This window comes from Carica papaya, chromosome 2 (assembly GCF_054855325.1).
Source record: "Carica papaya isolate Zhongbai chromosome 2, ASM5485532v1, whole genome shotgun sequence".
In the NCBI taxonomy this organism is placed as follows: Eukaryota; Viridiplantae; Streptophyta; class Magnoliopsida; order Brassicales; family Caricaceae; genus Carica; species Carica papaya.
In genome coordinates, this window is record NC_142310.1 from 7,512,659 (window position 1) to 7,533,016 (window position 20,358).

The 20,358-nt window shown below is 30.9% G+C and overlaps 1 protein-coding gene across 1 annotated transcript; it reads right to left on the reverse strand.

Annotated features, from left to right (window-relative positions):
• Positions 1–16,756: 16,756 nt before the first annotated feature.
• Positions 16,757–17,317, reverse strand: LOC110824167 (small polypeptide DEVIL 6). Its single transcript, XM_022054729.2, has one exon. It carries the CDS (start codon positions 17,128–17,130, stop codon positions 16,987–16,989), a length of 144 nt encoding a protein of 47 aa, XP_021910421.1. The 5' UTR covers positions 17,131–17,317; the 3' UTR covers positions 16,757–16,986.
• Between the last annotated feature and the right edge of the window lie 3,041 nt (positions 17,318–20,358).

A 20,358-nucleotide genomic window follows, 5' to 3' on the forward strand; every position in this document is an offset into this window, starting at 1 on the left:
AGAGGGCCAAGTTGAAGTCGGTAATGTACAGTTCAAAATTTCTTCACCTACCCTTCAACAAATTAACAATAATATATCAAAGTTATATATGTGCTCGATACAAGTAATTTTTATATGGGGTCTCCTCCATACTCATGGTAAAAATTTCTACCTAAGAAGAGTATAGTATATGGATACATCATACATGAAACAATCTTATCAAAGAGTGTCTGTCTAGGTTTGGCTGTATGAATTATCCACAAAGTTGACTATGTTTGACTCGCAAACCATGTTGACTATGAGGTTTCAACTAATAAACACACCATGTTGACTTTCAGCTAGAGCCTTGGCTAAAATTAATCACAGGACTGCTGAATCTACTCATCAAATCAAATCAAATCAAATGCTCTTTACCAATCCATCAAAAGATAAACTGGTGTCTTTTCAATTTCAAGTAATATGAAGATTATATGAGAATTTTATGTCATTTTCAGAATAAACCAATTGTAAGTATAATGTATAAGCTCATTTTATTAATAATGTTAATATAGTTAGATAATTTTGTAAATAAATTTTATATATATTGTGAAATTTATTTGTTAATAATACAATTTTAAAATGGAACCTTTTGTTTGATTTTTTTTTTTAAATGAGAATATGTAGATTTTCTGAGTTTTATTTAGAATAATGTTGGTGGCAATCATGAATGTGACTTCTAGTAATTCTAAGTTGATAAAATTTAATTTGTTTCAAATTTTATTTTAGTTGATATATTTCTATTGAATTTTTTTCTTTTTGCAAAATTACATAAAATTATTTATGAAGAAAAAAAAAACTCAAAAAAATTATGATCTTAACTTTAATAACTTCCTTGTTTTGAGCTTATTGAAACCATGTGCTTCGCCATTATAGTCGTGGTTTTAATTTTTAGCTAATCTTTATATGTTGTAAGTATATTTTTGACATATGATATTATATCATTTTACATCATAATATCTTATATATAAGAATTATTATAGTTTTGAATTGAGTTTATATTTATTGTTTATCTAAAAAATACTATCAATAAAATAAAAATGATAAATGCTAATTCTTTCAATCACTTATATTACTATTTCAATATATTAGATTCATTAAAGGTATCTTCCTGATATGATAAGTACGAGTATGCATGATATTTACTCTTTCTATTAAGAATCTTTTGTATTCTTTCTCTCTCAATTGAATTAAATTAAGAATCTTTTCCAAAACCTCCCATCGGCTTAACCAAATCATACTTTTAGGTTTGCATTCGAGGAAGCTTCGTCTCTTACACTACCTTGATATAGAAGTGTTGGATTTTTTCTAACCTGTGGGCTTAATGTGAATTTTGGTATACGTATCAGGGTATCATTTTAATGAGCTCGTTTAAAAGTTAACAAATATGGTTAAATAATATTGGGTCTTAATGTATCAAATTTGAGTATGAGCTTCTAATGTGCAAATATTTTTTTTATAATATTCTCATTTTATTATGGATGAAATGGAAATTGCAAAATTTAGTTGATATAAAAGGTAATTATTGTCCCCGAATTATAAGATTGTCATTTTATTTTATTGAAATCTTGTCATTAAAAAAATAAAAAAAATAAAAAAATATATATATAAAAAAAAAAAACTAGTTTTAAAGCATTATGTGGATTTAGAAGATCCTACCGCCAAACGCGAATAAATCTTCTGCGATGGATTCAGGTACGTTTCTGCTTTTATTTCTCTTTAATTCAGTATAAGAATGTATATTTAATTTTTACATATCTACAAATTTAAAAAGAAATTGGTATTAGAGTTATTTCTCGTATTGAATTTTTTGAATTTTTTTTTTATGTTATTATGTAATTTTAGATTCAGAATCAGAATTTTAGATTTGGATTCTATTTTGTTTTATTGAAAATATATACAGAAAATTAAGAAATATATTTATATATATATATTAAGAAGTTAAGTTTTGTATATGTATATATAAATATATTTTAAGCATGTATGTATATATATATATATATATATGAAGCAAGAAAAAAAAAAAAGAAACAGCCATTACAGGCTGCATATGTTTAATTTACTGTTTAATTTTCTGTTTTTACATTTATTAATGTGGGCTTGGTCCATAAGAATAAAAGAAAAGCAAAAAATTAAGGGAAAATGAGAGCTCATTCGGATGCCTAAAACCCATACCCGTTTGGGTCTGGGCCGAGTTGGGTCCAGACCCGATAGATGTTGACCGCAACGGTCAATGGTCAACTTTTTAATTAAAAAATTTGGTTTTAATTTCTTTCTAACTCAATTTAAATTTGGTTTTGATTTTGAATTTTAATATTTATATGTGAATTTATATATTGAAATAATTTAATTACACAACATATCACCAAATTGACATCTCTTGTAGATAATTTATTTATTTTATAATGTAAATAGTTGTATGAATATAATTTATGTAAATATTAATCGGCCTAAATGAAGATTAATATTTAATATTATTACATTCTATTTTTGAGGTAATGAATATGTGACAATTATTCAATACGACATGTAAACTTTAAATCAACCCAAAGAAATATTTATTGTTTGATGTGTTTCTATTATCTATATTTAATTATTGTTACAGGGTACTACTTACAAGTTAATATTTTATCTAAAGATAGGGTGTTAATTGAGTACTCGATATTTTGATATGAAAATATATCTTTATTTAAAATTCATTATTAAATTTTATAATTTATAACTTTATATGAGTATTAATTAATTTATTTTTATATGTCCTCTATTCAGCTTTCTTTTCTGCTAGAAATATCTCCGTAAATGTTAATTACATCCTAATGATGAATGGTATAAATTTTAAGTAATAAAAGAACAGTGTTCGACTTGTTCTTGGACTTATGGATCTGGATTGGGCTTTACGGGTTGATCAACCTAATTTGATTACTCTTGATATTACCCATGAGGAAAAGAATGAGTTTAAAAGATGGGATCGGTCAAACTGTATGAGTATGTTGGTTATAGAACAGACCATTTCAAAGATTTTTTGGGGCACTATATCCGATGATATCACAACAGTTAGAGATTTTCTTCATTCTTTAGAACAACATTTCGTCGTAAGTGATAAGGTCGAGGCATGTACACTTCTGTCGACTCTTATTTTCATGAGGTATAAAGGAAATAGAAACATTAAAGAGTATATAATAGAGATGTCACATGTGCATGCAAAGCTCAAAACACTTAAATTGGAATTGTCAGAAAAAGTACTTGTGTACTTTATGTTGATTTCTTTTCCACTACAGGTTAATCATTTTAAGGTGACATACAACTGTCAGAAAGAATCTTGAAATCTGAATGAACTCATTTCACATTGTGTTCAAAATGAGGAGATGCTCAAGTCTGAGAGGACAGAGAGTACTTCTTTAGCAGTGATCTTAAATAATAAGAAGAACAAGAAAAAAATAGGTAAATGCATTGCGGTTCCAGTACAACAGAAAAAGCAACAAAATGTTCAGACAAATTTTTTTTTTTTCTGTAGACCGGGACAACAGAATAAGACGTGTGCTAACTATCATGTGTGGCGTACTAAAAAATGTATGCTTCTTAATTTTATTTGTTCTAAGGTTAATTTAACTTCTGTACCTACACACACCTAATGGATAGATTCTGGTGCCACAACTCACATTAGTGTGTCTATGCAGGGCTGCCTCCATTACCGCAAGCCAAGTGATGGTGCCAAATTCATTTATGTGGGCGATTAAAAACTAGTCGAGGTGGTAGCAATTGACAAATTTAGATTATTGTTAAGAACTGAATTTTATTTGGATTTAGAAAAGACTTTTATTGTACCCTCATTTATACGAATGTCATTTCAGTTGATGTATTGGACAAATTTGGTTGTTTATGTTCATTTAAAAATAAAAAATTTAATTTTTTTCTTAATTCAAATCTGGTTGGTTCTAGTTCTTTATCAGCGCATGGTAATCTTTATTTACTTGATACAATTGCTTCTTATAATTAACCTTGCATATTGGTACAAGAGATATAAAGAAAAAATTAACTAAGGAGGATTCTGCTTCTTTATGGCACAAGAAATTTGGTCACATCTCCCAAAGGAGAATTGAGAGACTTTTATTAGACAGAATTCTAGATCCCTTTGATTTTTCAGATTTTGATAGATGTGTTCATTGTATCAATGAGGAAACAGACGAACATTAAGAGATTAAGTTCCAACAGAGCTATAGACGTATTAGAACTCATTCATACAGATATTTGTGGATCCTTCCTTACAACTTCTTGGAATGGTCAACAATATTTCATAATATTCATAGATAATTATTCAAGTTATGACTACCCATATCTCATTTATAAGAAATCCTAGTCTCTGGATGTATTCAAAAGTTTTAAAGCAGAAGTTGAGAATCAACTCAATAAAAGAATTAAGCCTGTTAGATCTTACTATGCTAGTGAATACTATGGTAGATCTGACAGATCAGGTGAACAACGTCCAGGGTCATTTGTTCGATTCTTAAAGGAATGCAGTATCGTCCTACAGCACATCATATCAGGTTCTCTTGGCATGAATGATGTTGTTGAAAGGTGAAATAGAACACTTAAAGATGTGGTAAGGAGTATTATTAGTCATTCTACCTTACCTGAATCACTCTGGGGAGAAGCATTAAAGACCGCAACATATTTACTCAATACAATTTCAACTAAAACAACTACAAAGACCCCTTATGAGCTTTGAACGGGCAAGTAGTCTAGTTTGAGACATTTGCACATTTGGGAATGTCCAGCTAAGGCTAGGCCTTATAGGCCATAGGAAAAGAAACTGGACTCTAATACTGTTAGTTGCTATTTTGTTGGTTATTTTGAGCGATTTAGGGGTTATAAGTTTTATGATCCCACTACTAAGATAATTTTTTAGATGAAAAATGTCTAGTTCTTTGAGGATATTGAGTTTACGAGGGGAGAAAGAGTTCGCAACCTTGTTTTTAAAGAGGAATGAGTCAATATTCCTATTCTCTTAAGTATTCTTGACAATGATCAGAATCAGATTCTTATACTTAGGATTGTTCAAGAAGCAACTTCAAATCAAGACAATGTCATAGTATCTCATATTCCTATTCAGAAAAGTGTTTCTCAAGCATAAACTTCACACTCTCAAGGACTTATGTCATTAAGGAAATCCATAAGGAGATGAGAAGTACAATACCAGACGATTATATTGTATATCTCCAAGAACATGAGTTTGACATTGGCACGATGGAAGATGATCATATCAACTTCCGTCAAGTCATAAAAAGTTCTAACTCTTACAAGTGGATTGATGTCATAAATGAAGAGATAAAGTTCATGAAGGACAATGACATTTGGGATCTTGTCTCATTGCCTAAGGATGCGAAACCTATTAGTTGCAGATGGATATTTAAGATCAAGAAGGATTCGAAAGATAATGTGGAGAGGTACAAGTCTCGTCTTATCGATAAGGGCTTTACACAAAAAGAAGACATTGATTATAAAGAGACTTTCTCTCCAATTTCGTCGAAAGAGTCTTTCAAGACCAAAATTGTAATATCTACCTAAGAAAATAAAAAAAAATAGAATTAGAACTTAAATTAAATAAATGAGAAAAGGGGGGATAAAAGTATAAATAAGAAAAAATAAAAAGGGTAAAGAAAATAAAAAAATGGATGGCCCAGATCGAACCATCTAAAAAATTCAAATAGCTGAGATTTAATGAAGAACGGACGACCCAGATCAAGCTAGCGAGATCCAACGGTCAGGGTGAATGGGTATAAAAAGAAAAAAATTTAAGATTTCTCTTCATTTTAAAGAGTAGCCGAAAAAGAGATAGGGAGAAGAAAGAGGAGCGAACGGGGAGAAGGAAGAAGAAGGGGTCGCACAGAGAAGCTGAGAAAGAAGAAGAAGAAAAAGAAGAAGAGGAAAGGAAGAGGGAGGTTGGAGAAAGAGAAAAGGAAAGAGAAAAAAGAGAGTGGCCGAGTGGAAGAGGGAATAGAGGAAGAAAGAAGGAGGGGAAAGGAAAAGGGAAGCCAAAAAGAGGAAGGGAAAGCAGAGAAAAAGGAGGAAGGAGAAGAAAGAGATAAGGGGTTGAGCAGGAAAGAGAAGGGGAGCCAAAGAGCGACCACCGTGAGGGAGGAAGAAAGAAGAGAGGGGCGGAGGCACGAGAGCGTGGAAGTTGAAGCCAAAATGAAGAAGGAAGAAGAGGAAACGACTCCAGATGTCGCGTTACAGCAGAAAACGAGGTTATTCGGATTTTTGAGCACCGCACCCAAGCTTGGTGCGTTCCTTTTCTTCTTTCGGTTTGTGTTTTTAACCAAAAGGGTGTTCATGTGTGTATTTGTGTGCAGGTTTGAGAGCTAGGGAGCTGCGGGGTGACCAAGAGGAGGATGCTGGGAGCCAAGCCAAGGCTGAATCACCCCATGCCGGAAAGGTAAAGCTTTTTGTGTTTTTTTATGGCTGTTGAGTAGTGGTGGAGCAAGGACGGTGTCGGGCTGGCCACGCCGGCTTAGCCAGGCCACCCACCCACGCGGGAACCGAGGAGGCTTCCTCAGGAATGGAAAAAGTCAACCTATTCGGGAAGCTGAAAGGTCTTCCCATAGCGTGGGGACCCGATCTGCCATTTTGAGTTCCGATTCGCCGTTCGGAGAAGTTGAAAAGTTTTCCTCGAGAAACAGGAATCCAATTTATTGTTTGAAAAACTAAAAAGTTTTTTTCGAAAAATGTGAATCTCATTAGCCGGACAAGGAGTCGAAAGGTTTTTCGGGTACAGATCCCATAGACTCGAGTATTCTGTTGGGTGGTCGTTGGAATCCGTAAATTGATTAAATTAATTTTTAATATTTCGAAGTATTTTAATTAATTATATCATGTGTACACAAAAATTTAGACATTTAAGCATAGATGAGAAGATGCGTAGGAGGGTAAGTATTTTTAAATCTCAACCAGGTTCGAATTTCGAAATGTGCATTTATTTCACTAAATTATAATTTTTGAAATTTGAACGGACATTGACCTAATTTTATATAAAAAATAAAATCTAAATCATGATCAGTAAACCTAAATAATTGGAATCCTATGAGGAGACGAAACCAGAAAACGGACCTAATGGACTGATAATTATTTGGACTGATTAAATATGAAATTGAAAAAAAAATTCCAATTAAGAAAAAATTGGAAAAGAAAAAGAAATAAAATAAAAATGTAAAAATAGAAAGGAAAAGAAATAATTGAGGTTAAGAAATGATCAGTTAAATAAATTGAGAATTTTGAAATTAGAGGGTAGGAGGGAATAAGGTAGGGTCCCTGAATACCTTCTTGTTTACTCTGAATCGATGAGGAAAGTGTGTGTGTGTGGCTGAAATTCAGCAGGCATGGTGAACCTGTACATGGATAGAGTCTGAAACCTAATCCAGATGTGGATAGACATTCATGTGAGTGTGGGCTACCTAGCAAACGTATCTGCTGTGACCATTGTGTGATTTTTTTGTGTGTTATCGATGCGATGGGGGATCCATTGTGCCTTTTCTCGATGATGACATAAATGGCATCGCACAATAAAACTATAGAAATAATCATTCGAGTGTATCTGTAATTTTTTGTGTATGTGATTATGTTCGAGATTATGAACGAGATTCTAGTGTATCTGTGATCTTTTGTGTATGTGATTATGTTTGGAAATGATAATTGATATTCGAGTACATTTATGACTTTCGAGAATATAATAATATATATTTGAGGTTTGTATATGATATTTGAGAGAATTTATCAAATCTATCAAAAATATGTGAAACAGTAAAATTTAAGAACATGAATTTTGCACTGAAACATTTTTATTGCTTTTGTTTCTTATTGTATATTTTACATGAAATTTTATCTAAATTGAGAGAACGAGAATACTTATTGAGTTAGTGAAGCTCATTAAATTTTACCCTAATATTTTTTAGATGAAAATAAAGAGTCAGCACCGTTGTCAAACGAGTAGAAACTGTGAAAAAGTTTTTTTTTTGTATTTTTTGTGCATATTTGAAAATTTTTATTTTGTTCTTTTAGACTCTAAATTCTGACCTCATCTTTTGCATATATAGTTACTGTACATATCACATGGGATACTAGATTGTATTATATTTTTGATCCACGCATGTATATATTTTATGAGTCCACTACATGAAAATAGCATGAGCAGGAATTGTGCCTTATTTCAAGTATCGAGGCATGACAATAATGGCTTTAGTGACACATTTTAATATTGAGTTATATCATATAAATGTTAAGATAGTGTTTCTCAATGATGAGATGATTTATATAGCGCAACCAAAAAACTTTGTATCTGAAGATGCACAACAAATAGTTTGCAAACTAAAGAAATTCATCTATGTACTTCAACAGGCTTTCCATTAATGGTATCATAAATTTTATCAAGTCTTCATCTTGTTTGGTTTTGAGATGAATTTAGTAGAATATTGTGTATACCATAAGTTTAGTGGGAGTAAATATACCTTTCTAGTATTATATGTCTATAACATACTATTTGCCAACAGTAATTTAGGCTTATTACACGAAACCAAGAGATTTTTTATAACGAAATTTGAGACGAAAGATCTTGGAGACGCCTCTTTTATATTAGAGATCCAGATACATTGGGATCACTCTCGGGGTATTCTTAAAAAGTTCTTAAAAACTTTGGCAAGCAGGATTGTAAATCATGAGACACCCTTATGTTTAAAGGAGACAAGTTTACTCTAAGTTAATGTCCTAAGAATGATTTACAGACTACAGAAGAGTTATATCGAAAAGGTTCTTAAAAAGTTTGGCATGCAGGATTGTAAATCAGGAGACACCCTTGTGTTTAAATGAGACAAGTTTACTCCAAGTCAATATCTCAAGAATAATTTAGAGACTACGGAGATGCAAAAGATTTCTTATGCTTCTGCTGTTAGGAGTCTTATGTATGTACAGGTTTGTACGCGACCAGATATTGCGTACATTGTTGGGATATTCAGTAGATATTTAAGCAATGCAAGTATGGATTATTGGAAAGCAGTCAAACGTGTCAGGCAGTATCTGCAGAGAACAAAAAGTTATATGCTCACATACAGGAGGTAAGATCAGTGGAAGATCATTGGTTATTCTTATTCTGATTTTGGCGGATGTCAAGACAATAGAAAATCTATATTATGCTATATTTAATTGCTTACTGGGGAGTTATTTCTTAGAAGAGTGTTAAACAAACACTTGTAACCTCTTCTATTATGGTAGAAGAGTTTGTGGCTTGTTATGAGGCATTCAATCATGGAATATGGCTGCAAAATTTTATCATTAAGCTGCATATTGTTGATGGCATAAAAAGACCATTAAAGTTATTTTATAACAATAAATTTGTAATTATTTATTCCAACAATAACAGGAGTTCAATAAAATCAAAACATATAGATATTAAATTTCTTGATGTTAAAGAAATAGTTCAGAGTAAGCAGATATCGATAGAACACATTGGAACAAAGTCCATGATTGCGGATCCGCTCACTAAGGGATTACTGCCTAAGGTCTTTCATGAGTAAACTGCTCATATGGGTGTTATATCCGTAGATGATGTGTAGCTTCAGTGGGAGTCTTATGTCATAGTTGCATTTATTTTGTAAGAAATGTCATAAATTATGTACTTTGATTTGGTTTATGTATATATGGTTATTTAAGTTTTTACTTTTTGCATTTATGTTTATATATATTATTATCTCTAAATTTTCTTACAGTTGATCTCACTAAGGTTAAGATATGACTAGTTGCACATCTATGTTTGATCCATGTCATTTGGTTATACTGATATACGTGACCATTGCTAGGTTTAGTTGTGTTAACGAAGGCCGCTTTGATCTTATGTCTTTACGATTGATGAACAGAATTATTTAGTGATGCATTCAGGTATTGATAGTACAGTTCTGAGTACTCGTATGGTTATTAATGCATAGTTAAGGTGTCACATAAAGCTCAATGAGATATTGTTGGATTTTTTCTAACTTGCGTACTTAATGTGAACTTTTATATGCGTATCAAGATATTAATTTAATAGACTCGTTTAAAAGTGATCAAATATAATTGAACAATATTGAGTTTTAATGCATTGAGTTTAAGTATGGATTTGTAATGTATAAATACTTTTTTTATATATTCTCATTTTATGATAGACAAAATAGAAATTGCAAAAATTAGTCGATATAAAAGACAATTTTGGTCCTAGAATCATAAGGTTGTTTTTTTTATTTTTTTAAAATCTACTCATCAGAAAAAAAACTAGTTTCAAGACATTGTGTTGATTTGGAAGATTCTCTCGTTGAACACAAATAAATTTTATATGATGGATTCAGGTACGCTTCCACTTATATTTTTTTTTAATTTAATACGAAAATGTATGTTTAATTTTTACAAATTTAGATATTTAAAAAGAAATTTTATTCCAACAAGAAAAACTTCAATTTAATTTTTCAAAGTTTGGCTAAACAAAATTTGTAGCCTATCCAACGGGCTGTGGCACCATCTACTGTTGGAAGGCTTTAGCCTCAATCGAAGCATATAGTTATCATTTTGGTCAAGCTGCTCTCTCAAAAAGGGGACTTCAACCTCTAAGTATATATTTAATTTTTTATTTTAAAAATTACAAATATTATTTTCCTTCCAAATTAACTTGAGCGTTTTCTATAGGACTGAAATGAAATTTTAATTTCAGCTCACTCTCAACAATTATGTATGAAACAAATAAAAAAATTTACGAAATTGATTCACAAAATTGATGTTTATTTCAATTACAAGGCAGCGAAAGTTTTCTCAAGAATCATAACAGTTAATCTCGTATTAAATTTAATGTAGGATCGGATAATATATTTTAATTTTACTAATTGAATTTAACATATATTGTCCAAATTTCATATAAAATTCTACATCAAATTAAATTGTTATAATTTTACATAAATTAAATTTCATCAGAAGCAATTTTTATAATCTTTTCTTAAAATTTATTTGATCTCTAAATGTTGAAGGATAAATTTAAAAAAAAAATTATTTGGATTTATTTGACTTCAGATTGACGTTCTTAATAATCTGAAGTAGGTTTGTAATACATACAATACTTATAACACGAAACTGTTATTATCAAAGCTGTAAATAAAGGTAGTAACTGAGCATCTGTATGTCCTCACATTAATATTGTTGAAATGGTGTCTCTTTCTTGGGGCAGTGCCTAAGTCTTGATATGGTGGAAGCTTGGCTGGCACAATTTTTCATTGACTGTTATTATCCAAATTAATTAAGGTTTTAAGTATAGGCCATATATATAGAACGTAGGGAGGGGCAAAAAATGAATGGTGTATGAGTGAAAGAGGTATTGGTGGGTCATTGTGAAGAAAAAGAGCAGCACGTACAGCTAAGGATAAGAGAACAGCTTAAGACGTTCATGAACTTAGAAGAAGCCTTGCAGATAATTGAATTGAAGGTGGTTTAATGGAGATAAAAGAGTTAGTGTCGGGGACGGGGGCGGGGGGTGGGGGGCCTGCCCTTAATATACAGGAATTAAGAGGTTGTTGGCTTGTTCAGAGGCAAAATCATTGTTTGTGAAGAAGACGGACAAAGACTTATCCTAGTAGCCAGCTACCTGCCATGACTGCCACCTTGGAAGTCATAAATATCTAATTAACTCCGACTGATACAGGCTAAAAGCCATTAAAACTGGGTCGTGCCTTGTACCCTACACACTTTGGTTTTAACACAAACATGCAAATCTTTTTCAACTCCTACACGACAAGTATTAACAAAATTTATTGTGTTGTACTGATTCCTAAAAGATTACCAATATATAATGTTGGCCACGAATTTGCAAAAACCCTACATGCGGGTAAATATATATATATATATATATATGTACATATACACATCGATCTTGATCTGGAACATCTTGTCTTTATAAGCGTTAGGTTCGTTCTCTACTAGTTTAGTTGTAGTTTTTGGTTGAAAATGTTCTGTCTACTTATTTAATAAAGTCTTTTATCCTTAAAAAAAATAAATATCTTGTGCTAATGTAACTAATTTGTCTTTAATTAGACTAATTACTATATATATATATATATATGTAGTAGTGAATTGATTACTTGGATTTTAACAAAAAAATTAATTACCCTAAAATTTTGGTACAGGCAAAAGGCGGTTTGCTGTAGCAATCTCTTATAACTAAAACTATGATATGAATGATTAAGTAAAAGTTATAATTAGCTAATTAATATTAATTATTATGCAGTAGCCATTGATTACACCTTTTGTGCAGATAATGATTGGCAGATGAGCTCTTAATCATCAGACGTTTCTTTATTAATAAATTTTGTGCATGGAAATAGTGTGCTCTATCATTATGTTTTTTATGCATGATAATAATTAATTAATTAATTAATTAAGCAAGATAATTAAGAACTATGATTGTGATTGTATAAACTAACCTTAACTACTCAGAATCTGTAATAAAATATATATGAAGTGGAGACAATAAGCCGTAAAACACGTAGGCATGCGGTAGGCGGTTGTCCATTAATTCTGGCAACTTGAAACATGGATTGTTTGGAAATTGCAGGCCCAGGAGTTGGGGTATCCGCATCAACCAGCCCTTTGCAACGACATATATTATCTCCGGTATCTCTCTACTTACGTATCAAATATATTCCTCCATAAAAATATTTGTAACCAATTTTTCATGTTTAAATATTTCTCAAAGAATATCTTTTAATTTGTCAATTTTCGTTATAAAATAATTAAGTGATAATAGAGAGCAAAGAAGACAAACCATACACCAATTTTCTTATATATATATATGTACACACACAGAGAGACAGACGTGTGTGTATATACATATATTTGCGTGCGTATATTTTATTTTTGAGGGGCACAAATTATCGTGACATTAGCAATTTAAGGATTGGTTGTTGTAGGTAATTTTTGTAAGGGTGATAAGTAAATAAATAAAGAAGGTTGTTACATATACTTTGAGAAGTATAAATCACGAACATCCCTTGATATTAAGTTTTCTTAAAATAAAATTTGTATATTTTATTAATAAAAATAAATAAACGTATTAGTCATCCAATCAACCAATAATTAATAATTTTTGTTCTTAAATTAAACAAGCAAGTATTAGAATAAAAATAATGGCAAGAAGGCATTTACCTTGTTCTTTTAACAAAAAAGTATTTATTTTGTGGTGTGAAGAAGATATTTATAGGTATGGAAGTGTAATTTGCTACTTCAATCAAGTTTTCTATTACCCGTGTTACTATTTTTTTAGTTATATCGTGTACTGATACTTTTTTTGTGTCGTATCAATAAATAATATGTTTGATTGCATTGCGTTCTAGATTTTTTTAGTTTTTAGAGATTATAACATAGCACATGTGAGGTCTTTTTAGGATATTAATGCTTCATAATGCTTTGTCCTTAGTTGTTTCAACACGTATGAATCAACCTTCTTTTGTTCTTTTAATTATTACTTACTTGATGAAGTATAACCAGCAATTATTTGAGATTAAGTGCCAAGGGTAGCTTGAACTCAAAAAAGGAAATTATTTGATTAACTATCACCATTCTTTCCTCCTCAATTGACAACAATGAGTTTCATCATTATCTTTAATTTATGCATGACTCAAGCTTATTCTCACTTGCTTTTAGAAGCTCTCTTCTATAAAATTGGATTTCCAAGAGTGAAGTTAATTCTCTTTATTGATCTATCTTCCTCTTCAAACTTCTTTATGTGTGTAGTCTTATAACTCCAAGGTTAATATATTGCCCTATAAACTTTAAATAAGTGAAAATTTATCTTTTCAAATATCATTTAAAATAGATTTTTGTCTCTTATTACTTTAATTACTTGTAAATTATTTAAACTAACTTGTAATATTTTCTTTTATGTTTCACCTGAATGCATGACACATTGTATCTTTTATACCATATTGACAATATATTTAAATTTTTTTATTTGTTAAGGTACTCTTTCACATATATGAGCGCCTAAAATAGAATAAATGAGCAATGGTTCTTATCTATAATTCCTCAAAATGCATATCACACAAGTATAGGTCTCATTATGAGGTTCGGAAAAACAAATTATTTTATGAGTGGTCACTCAATTCGGGTAAACGAGCATTGGTGCCTACCTATAAGTCCTCAAAATGTACATTCACGCAAGTGTAGGTCTCATTACAAGGTTTAGAAAAACAAGTTCTTTTATGTGTATTTGAAAGAAAATAATTAAGAGGTGATTTGTATTAACTTGCTACTTGAAATTTTTGCAATAAATTAATATTATATTTTACAAAATAAAATCATTTTTTTTATATAAATTTATACATTAATCATATATAAATATAAATTATAATATAATACAATATAAGAACATAGATATGCTAGCTATTTATTTAATTTAAAGGGTAATTGATAAATAAAATAATTGAGACATTGTTATCGTTGATCACTTGGAGGCGGGGGTGAAGCGTGCGGTAAGTACAAAAGAGGGATGATGATGATTCAATGCACACACACACATTATTTACTTATTTTTGTCACAAACAAAACTGCGTTTATGGATGGATTGAAAAGGACCGGGACATGCGCGGTCGTGGTGGGGTTTCCCATTTGCCTCTCGCACGTGGGCTTCGTAAAGTCTGTCATTTTGACCATTCACCTTTTGTCGGTCCCCCCATCCTCCCTCCCTCCAGAATTTTCACATGCCCATTATTTTCTTTTTCTTAAAAATATAATAATCCAATATCACATATATACATATACATATATTTAATCCTAATTACCCATCTACTAGTAAAAACTCACAAGATGATATGGCCGACAACAGAATATTAGATTACCAACTTCAGCTCCTGTGCACCTGACAACTGTGACCCCACGACTTACACCACTCCCCACGGGTTACACCAAAACATAAAAGTTACTGCCTTCATCTGCCGACACGTGTCCCAAAACTTCTGGGTTTATTCTACTCTGTGCACCTGACACACACACACACACACACACACACAACAAAACTCGCTTCCCTCAATGCCAGTCACAGTGCCACACCCACACGTAGGGAAAACAACAAAACGTAAAAAAGAAAAGATGGGTTTCAACGTAACGACCATCGGGACCGTACACGTGGCGCACGGCTATGAATCCAAACTCCAATAATTCAATCATGGTTTTGACCCTATAACCTACAAACTGCTAAAAGTTTATTCAAAAGGTGGAATGGGGGCCGTTTGGATGTTCCTCTTACACCTTGTTTGGAAGACAACGTTTACAAGGAGATTAATTTTATATTTGGCTTTGTTGTTTGGTTCAAGACAACAAAATCAGAACCAAGCTTATGATAAAGACCCACAAAAATTGGATCATTATTCTGTATAATTAAACCATAATCCATGATTATCACAACTTCTAATCAATCAACATAATAGACAAACAAAAGGGTGACCCAAAAAACATGGACTACCATCACATATTTTTTATCAAAGTCTTTATAAAGGTAAATCAATGAAGGTTACGAAAAAGTTAAACATGAAACTATCTTATCAAGTAACAATTTATTTTTACATTTTACATAATTATATATTAACATATAGAGATGACGAAGATAATTAACAAAACGTATTAATAATATTGAATTAAATTAATAAACGAATAGTATGAATAAAGTTGCACCTAATTGTAAGTTCTTATGATTAATGGGCCTACATGAATGTGTATAATATGAAAGTGGGTGCGACCTACCACTCAACTTACAACCTTTTTCAAGTCGGCTCTTTTGTTTACGTAATTATACCATTAGGGTATCTTTTGTGCTATAACATTATCCAATCTCAACAACAATACCCACAAAGTGTTTAAAGTTTTCCTTTTTCTTTTCTTTACAAAAAAAAATAATAATAACTAAATTTTTAAAGTGTAATAGGTCAAAAATCAGATTAGTTTATATTTTAACTAAACAATTTTTCTTAATTATATATATTTTTCAGTTAAAAATCGTAACATTGTATCGGAATGAATTCCATTTTTCTATATCGGAATTTATTAAGTTGGTGATATGATCTCTTCCTAACTTGATAGTCTAAAAATTTTTGGAATCTATAGGTTTGGTTTGGCGCAGTCAAGAAAGGCTTAGGCATAGGACAAACCCACGTGACTGCAACATTACACGACTCTCACTCCAATCAATCTTAAAAACAGTTTGGTTTTGCAGTATATACTAATTACGAAGTCCTTGAAATTAATAATCAACCACAATCTTCTTCATGGAACTAAGCAACACAAAAATTAATTAACCCTAAGGAAATTAAGCATCAATTACTTTCTCCCATGTTCAGCCTTAAACTAAATCTCATGGTAATTAATTAAGTTATAGTTTATGATTCAGGTACCATATATAGAATCTGGGTATATGTATATATATTTCTATGATGAAGACGACACCAGAAGTGATTGTTTTGAGCTGGGAACAAGGCTACAGATCTCAATAAACACAGGTAAAATCTGCAGGTTGGTACATACAGCATGTATAATTTTTAGCTCCTGATGCACAGGAATTGAATTTGTAAGACCATATATGCCTGAAGCGTAGATTATTGATCTAAAGCAAACAAACCAGAGCTCAAAGTAGCTAAATTTGAAAAGAAAAATGAAAGTTACCCAGAAGAGGAGAGGAAAAAATTAACATGATAAATGAATTTGCTAAATAAATTCATGATATTTATATATATCTACTTTACATGTTTAGGCCATGGTAAAAGACCAACCCCTTAACAAAAATTGGTCAAATACTCTTTTTCTCTTCGGATCCGCAGGCAGCTATATTTACACTCCACCAAAAGAAAAAAAATATAGAAAAAAAAAAAAAAGAGCTCAAAGATCCTCATAGCCACCATGAGCAGCGAGCTACGAGGAAATTATTGGCTAATCATGCCAGCAGAGAAGCATGACGACGCATCTTCTTATGATGTAAAGTCTGGCTCTTTGCTCTCTAAGGACTCCTCCCAGGCCACGGCTGGATGAAAGTCTCCTCTTTGATCCACCCATGCTGGCACTGTTCATCTTCATCTTCTTCCTCTGAGAATTTTAATGAATGAAACTAAGACTGTGTTTGGTTGCAGTAGAATTAGAAGTGAGATTGTGTTGTTAATGATGAGATTGGGTTTTGGAGGAGAGGGAAGGGGGTGGGATGGGATGGGTTCTTATAGTCAGAAGAGGGTGTGGTCCAGGCTCACGTTGGTCGAGTAAAGAGGCAACGATGGGGCATGAAAGAGCGTGCAGTGCCCCCCAACCCACCAGACACAGTCATAAGGGACCCCACACTCTCCAATTGGGAATCCATACCCAAATTTGTTTAAATAATAAGCCAAACAAAACCCAAGAAGACTCAATAGTCATATTTATTGCCATGTCATGCTTCTATATCTTTACCTTCTGTAGGCATCACCCACTAGCACAATGGGTCGGCCATTACTTCAATAAGGTAGCAATATTTATTACGGAGTTGCCTTTCAATTTTCGTTGTATTTGATGATAAGGTGATCATGTTTTTATCATCACACACTCATCCAACTCTTTTTTTTACCCTAATAATTACTATATTAAAAGTGTGTGTTAGTGTTTTTTCATTATATTTTGTTGTAGGTAATTTTTGAAGAATCGTAAGTAATTAAATATAAAAGCATAAATATGTATAAAATGTATAAATTATGAACGTTCTAAACATAGTAACTTCGTCTTTAAATTTTTTAAATGAAATTTTAAATATTTTGTTAATAAAAATACAGAATCACAATTCAAACTCGTATACTGATATAAAATGAAAAAAAAAATACTAAATCATCCAACCAACTAATAATTAGTAACTTATGTACTCAAGTTATTTATTTGCCTCTATTGGTACTTTCTACTTTATTTATATAAAGTTTGTTCATTCTTTCTTCAAAGTCTGCTTAAATTTACTATATGAAAGGTTGAACAAGCTTTCTCATACATAATAATTGGTGTTTATAGAGACATAATATATGAATTTCTTTCTTCCACCACCCTAATAAGAAAATTGTGTTCTTTGTGGGTTTTGTTTCTTAGTGAGGTTGATTCCTCACTCTACTAACTAGAGATCCATCTCTTAAGTTAGGCAAATTTCTTACACAATCATATCATCAATGATCTCTTTAAACAATGCATGAGTTTCTTCAAGTCATAATGTTATGTTTTTTTTGTTTTCTTGTGTATTTTATCAATTAATGAGGTTAAATTTAGATTCGAGATAATAAATGAAAATAATGTTTACTTATGTTAAATAATGTTCACTAACGATAAATAATGTTTATTTAAAGAAGATATATTAAGATGTATATATTAAGAAACTCTAAATTTTATCTCATGAAATCACTTAATGCCCAAATTTATATGAGAATGACGATTTAAAAAGTGAGAAAATGAGAGAAACATTAAACAAGGGTGATTAGAATTGAAGAGCCTTTCACTTTTAAGCGTCTACGACTAATAAAAAATCTATGGATATTAATTTGACCTTCTGTAATCCCTCAATAGCTAATTATAACTTACGAAAATAGTGAATCTCCACAATAACTAATATTATGACTTTATAACTATGAAAACTTAAGAGTTTTTAGATTATCATATCAAATAGTTATATGGTATCTAACATTTAATTTATAACTAAATTTTAACTATGTGAGTGTTATCTACTATTTAACCATTAATATTTATGTTCAGTTAATATTATAAATAAGATTATTTTTAAATACATCAGCATTATTGAATGAATAAAATTATGTATAAAAAATATTATAAATAAGATTGTTTAAGCAGAAAGTTAACACATTCTCTTGTCAATTATCCAAAAAGTCAATTAATTAGCTTGCTGAGTTGAGTCTTACATATGAATGCATAATAACCACCTTTTTTTTCTTTGGGCAGTTTAATGAGCTGATCACATCTTATCTTTTTTCTTTGACTCCAATAACTCACCACCTTTCCTTGTGGGGTCATGGCTATACATATCCATTCACTTAATTGTATTTAATTGTTAATTAATATCATGAAATGTAATTGCATGATTAATATATAATCCAATTAAGTTGCACGATGAGATAATCACAAAGTAATTGGAGTTTTGTTGACTACACGCCTACTAAAGACAATTGGGTTTACGTGGCTTTGGCTGTCTGTGAAAGAGACCTAAAAAAATCTCAGCATCGCACAATTTTATCATTTTCAGTTTCTCTCAATCTGGAGCTGAGTTGGTCTGTGCCTACATTATCTCTTCACATACAATATATATATATATATATATATATATATATATATATATATATATATATATATAATTTATGTTATTAATTTAAACCTAAATTAACCAACATGCATGATAATATTGATATACTTAATTTAGGATTTAAACCCACATGTCAAAGTATCTTTGCTTAAATTAAATTGGCTACTGGGTTGAATTTATTTATTTATTTTTTTTTTTTTTTTTTTTTGTTTCCGGTTATGAAGCTTTTACAAATCCTGGGAAGTTGATATTATTCCGAGAAATAATTTTGGGCACGTAATAATATTCCCTGGTCTAATTGGTATTAGTGGTGAATTTTAATGTGGCAGCAGACCAAAAAATAAGAAATAAGATCATCTCACCGACATTGTAATTGTTGAGATAATATATGTTGTTGTTGGAGATTTCAATTCAATTTCACATACCAGCTGGCTCTTTTATTGCTTTGATTTGACAGAGTGGTGGAATATTTATACAAAAGAGTGATTAATTATGAGCACCCACTTAAATCACATATTAATCTAAAGATTCCTAATTACGCCGGCCAGTTTAGTTGTTATGATTAATTTTTAAAATAAATCTGATCAGTAAATAAAACTCAATATTCTTCGATTATAAATCTTTTCTTAGTAAATAAGATTATGCAGTTTGCTAATTAACTTTGAAATTTGAATGTTGAAAATCTCTGAAAACATATTCTTAGGATTTAAGACTACCCTTAAACGTATGCGAAGAGTTGCCAATTAGAGCATGCAAATTATATATTTATATTAATTCCTCTATATGCAACATATAATACACGCACACGCACACGCACACGCACACACACACATATATGTATATGTACACATAAGGGTTTCTTGAAAATCATAATTAATAAATAATGATAGAGAAATTAATATATATAATAAATTAACAGCAAACTGCAAAGCTCAAAACCCGACCATGCAGCTGATTAAAGTAATAATATAAATAAGTAAAAGCAAAGCAAG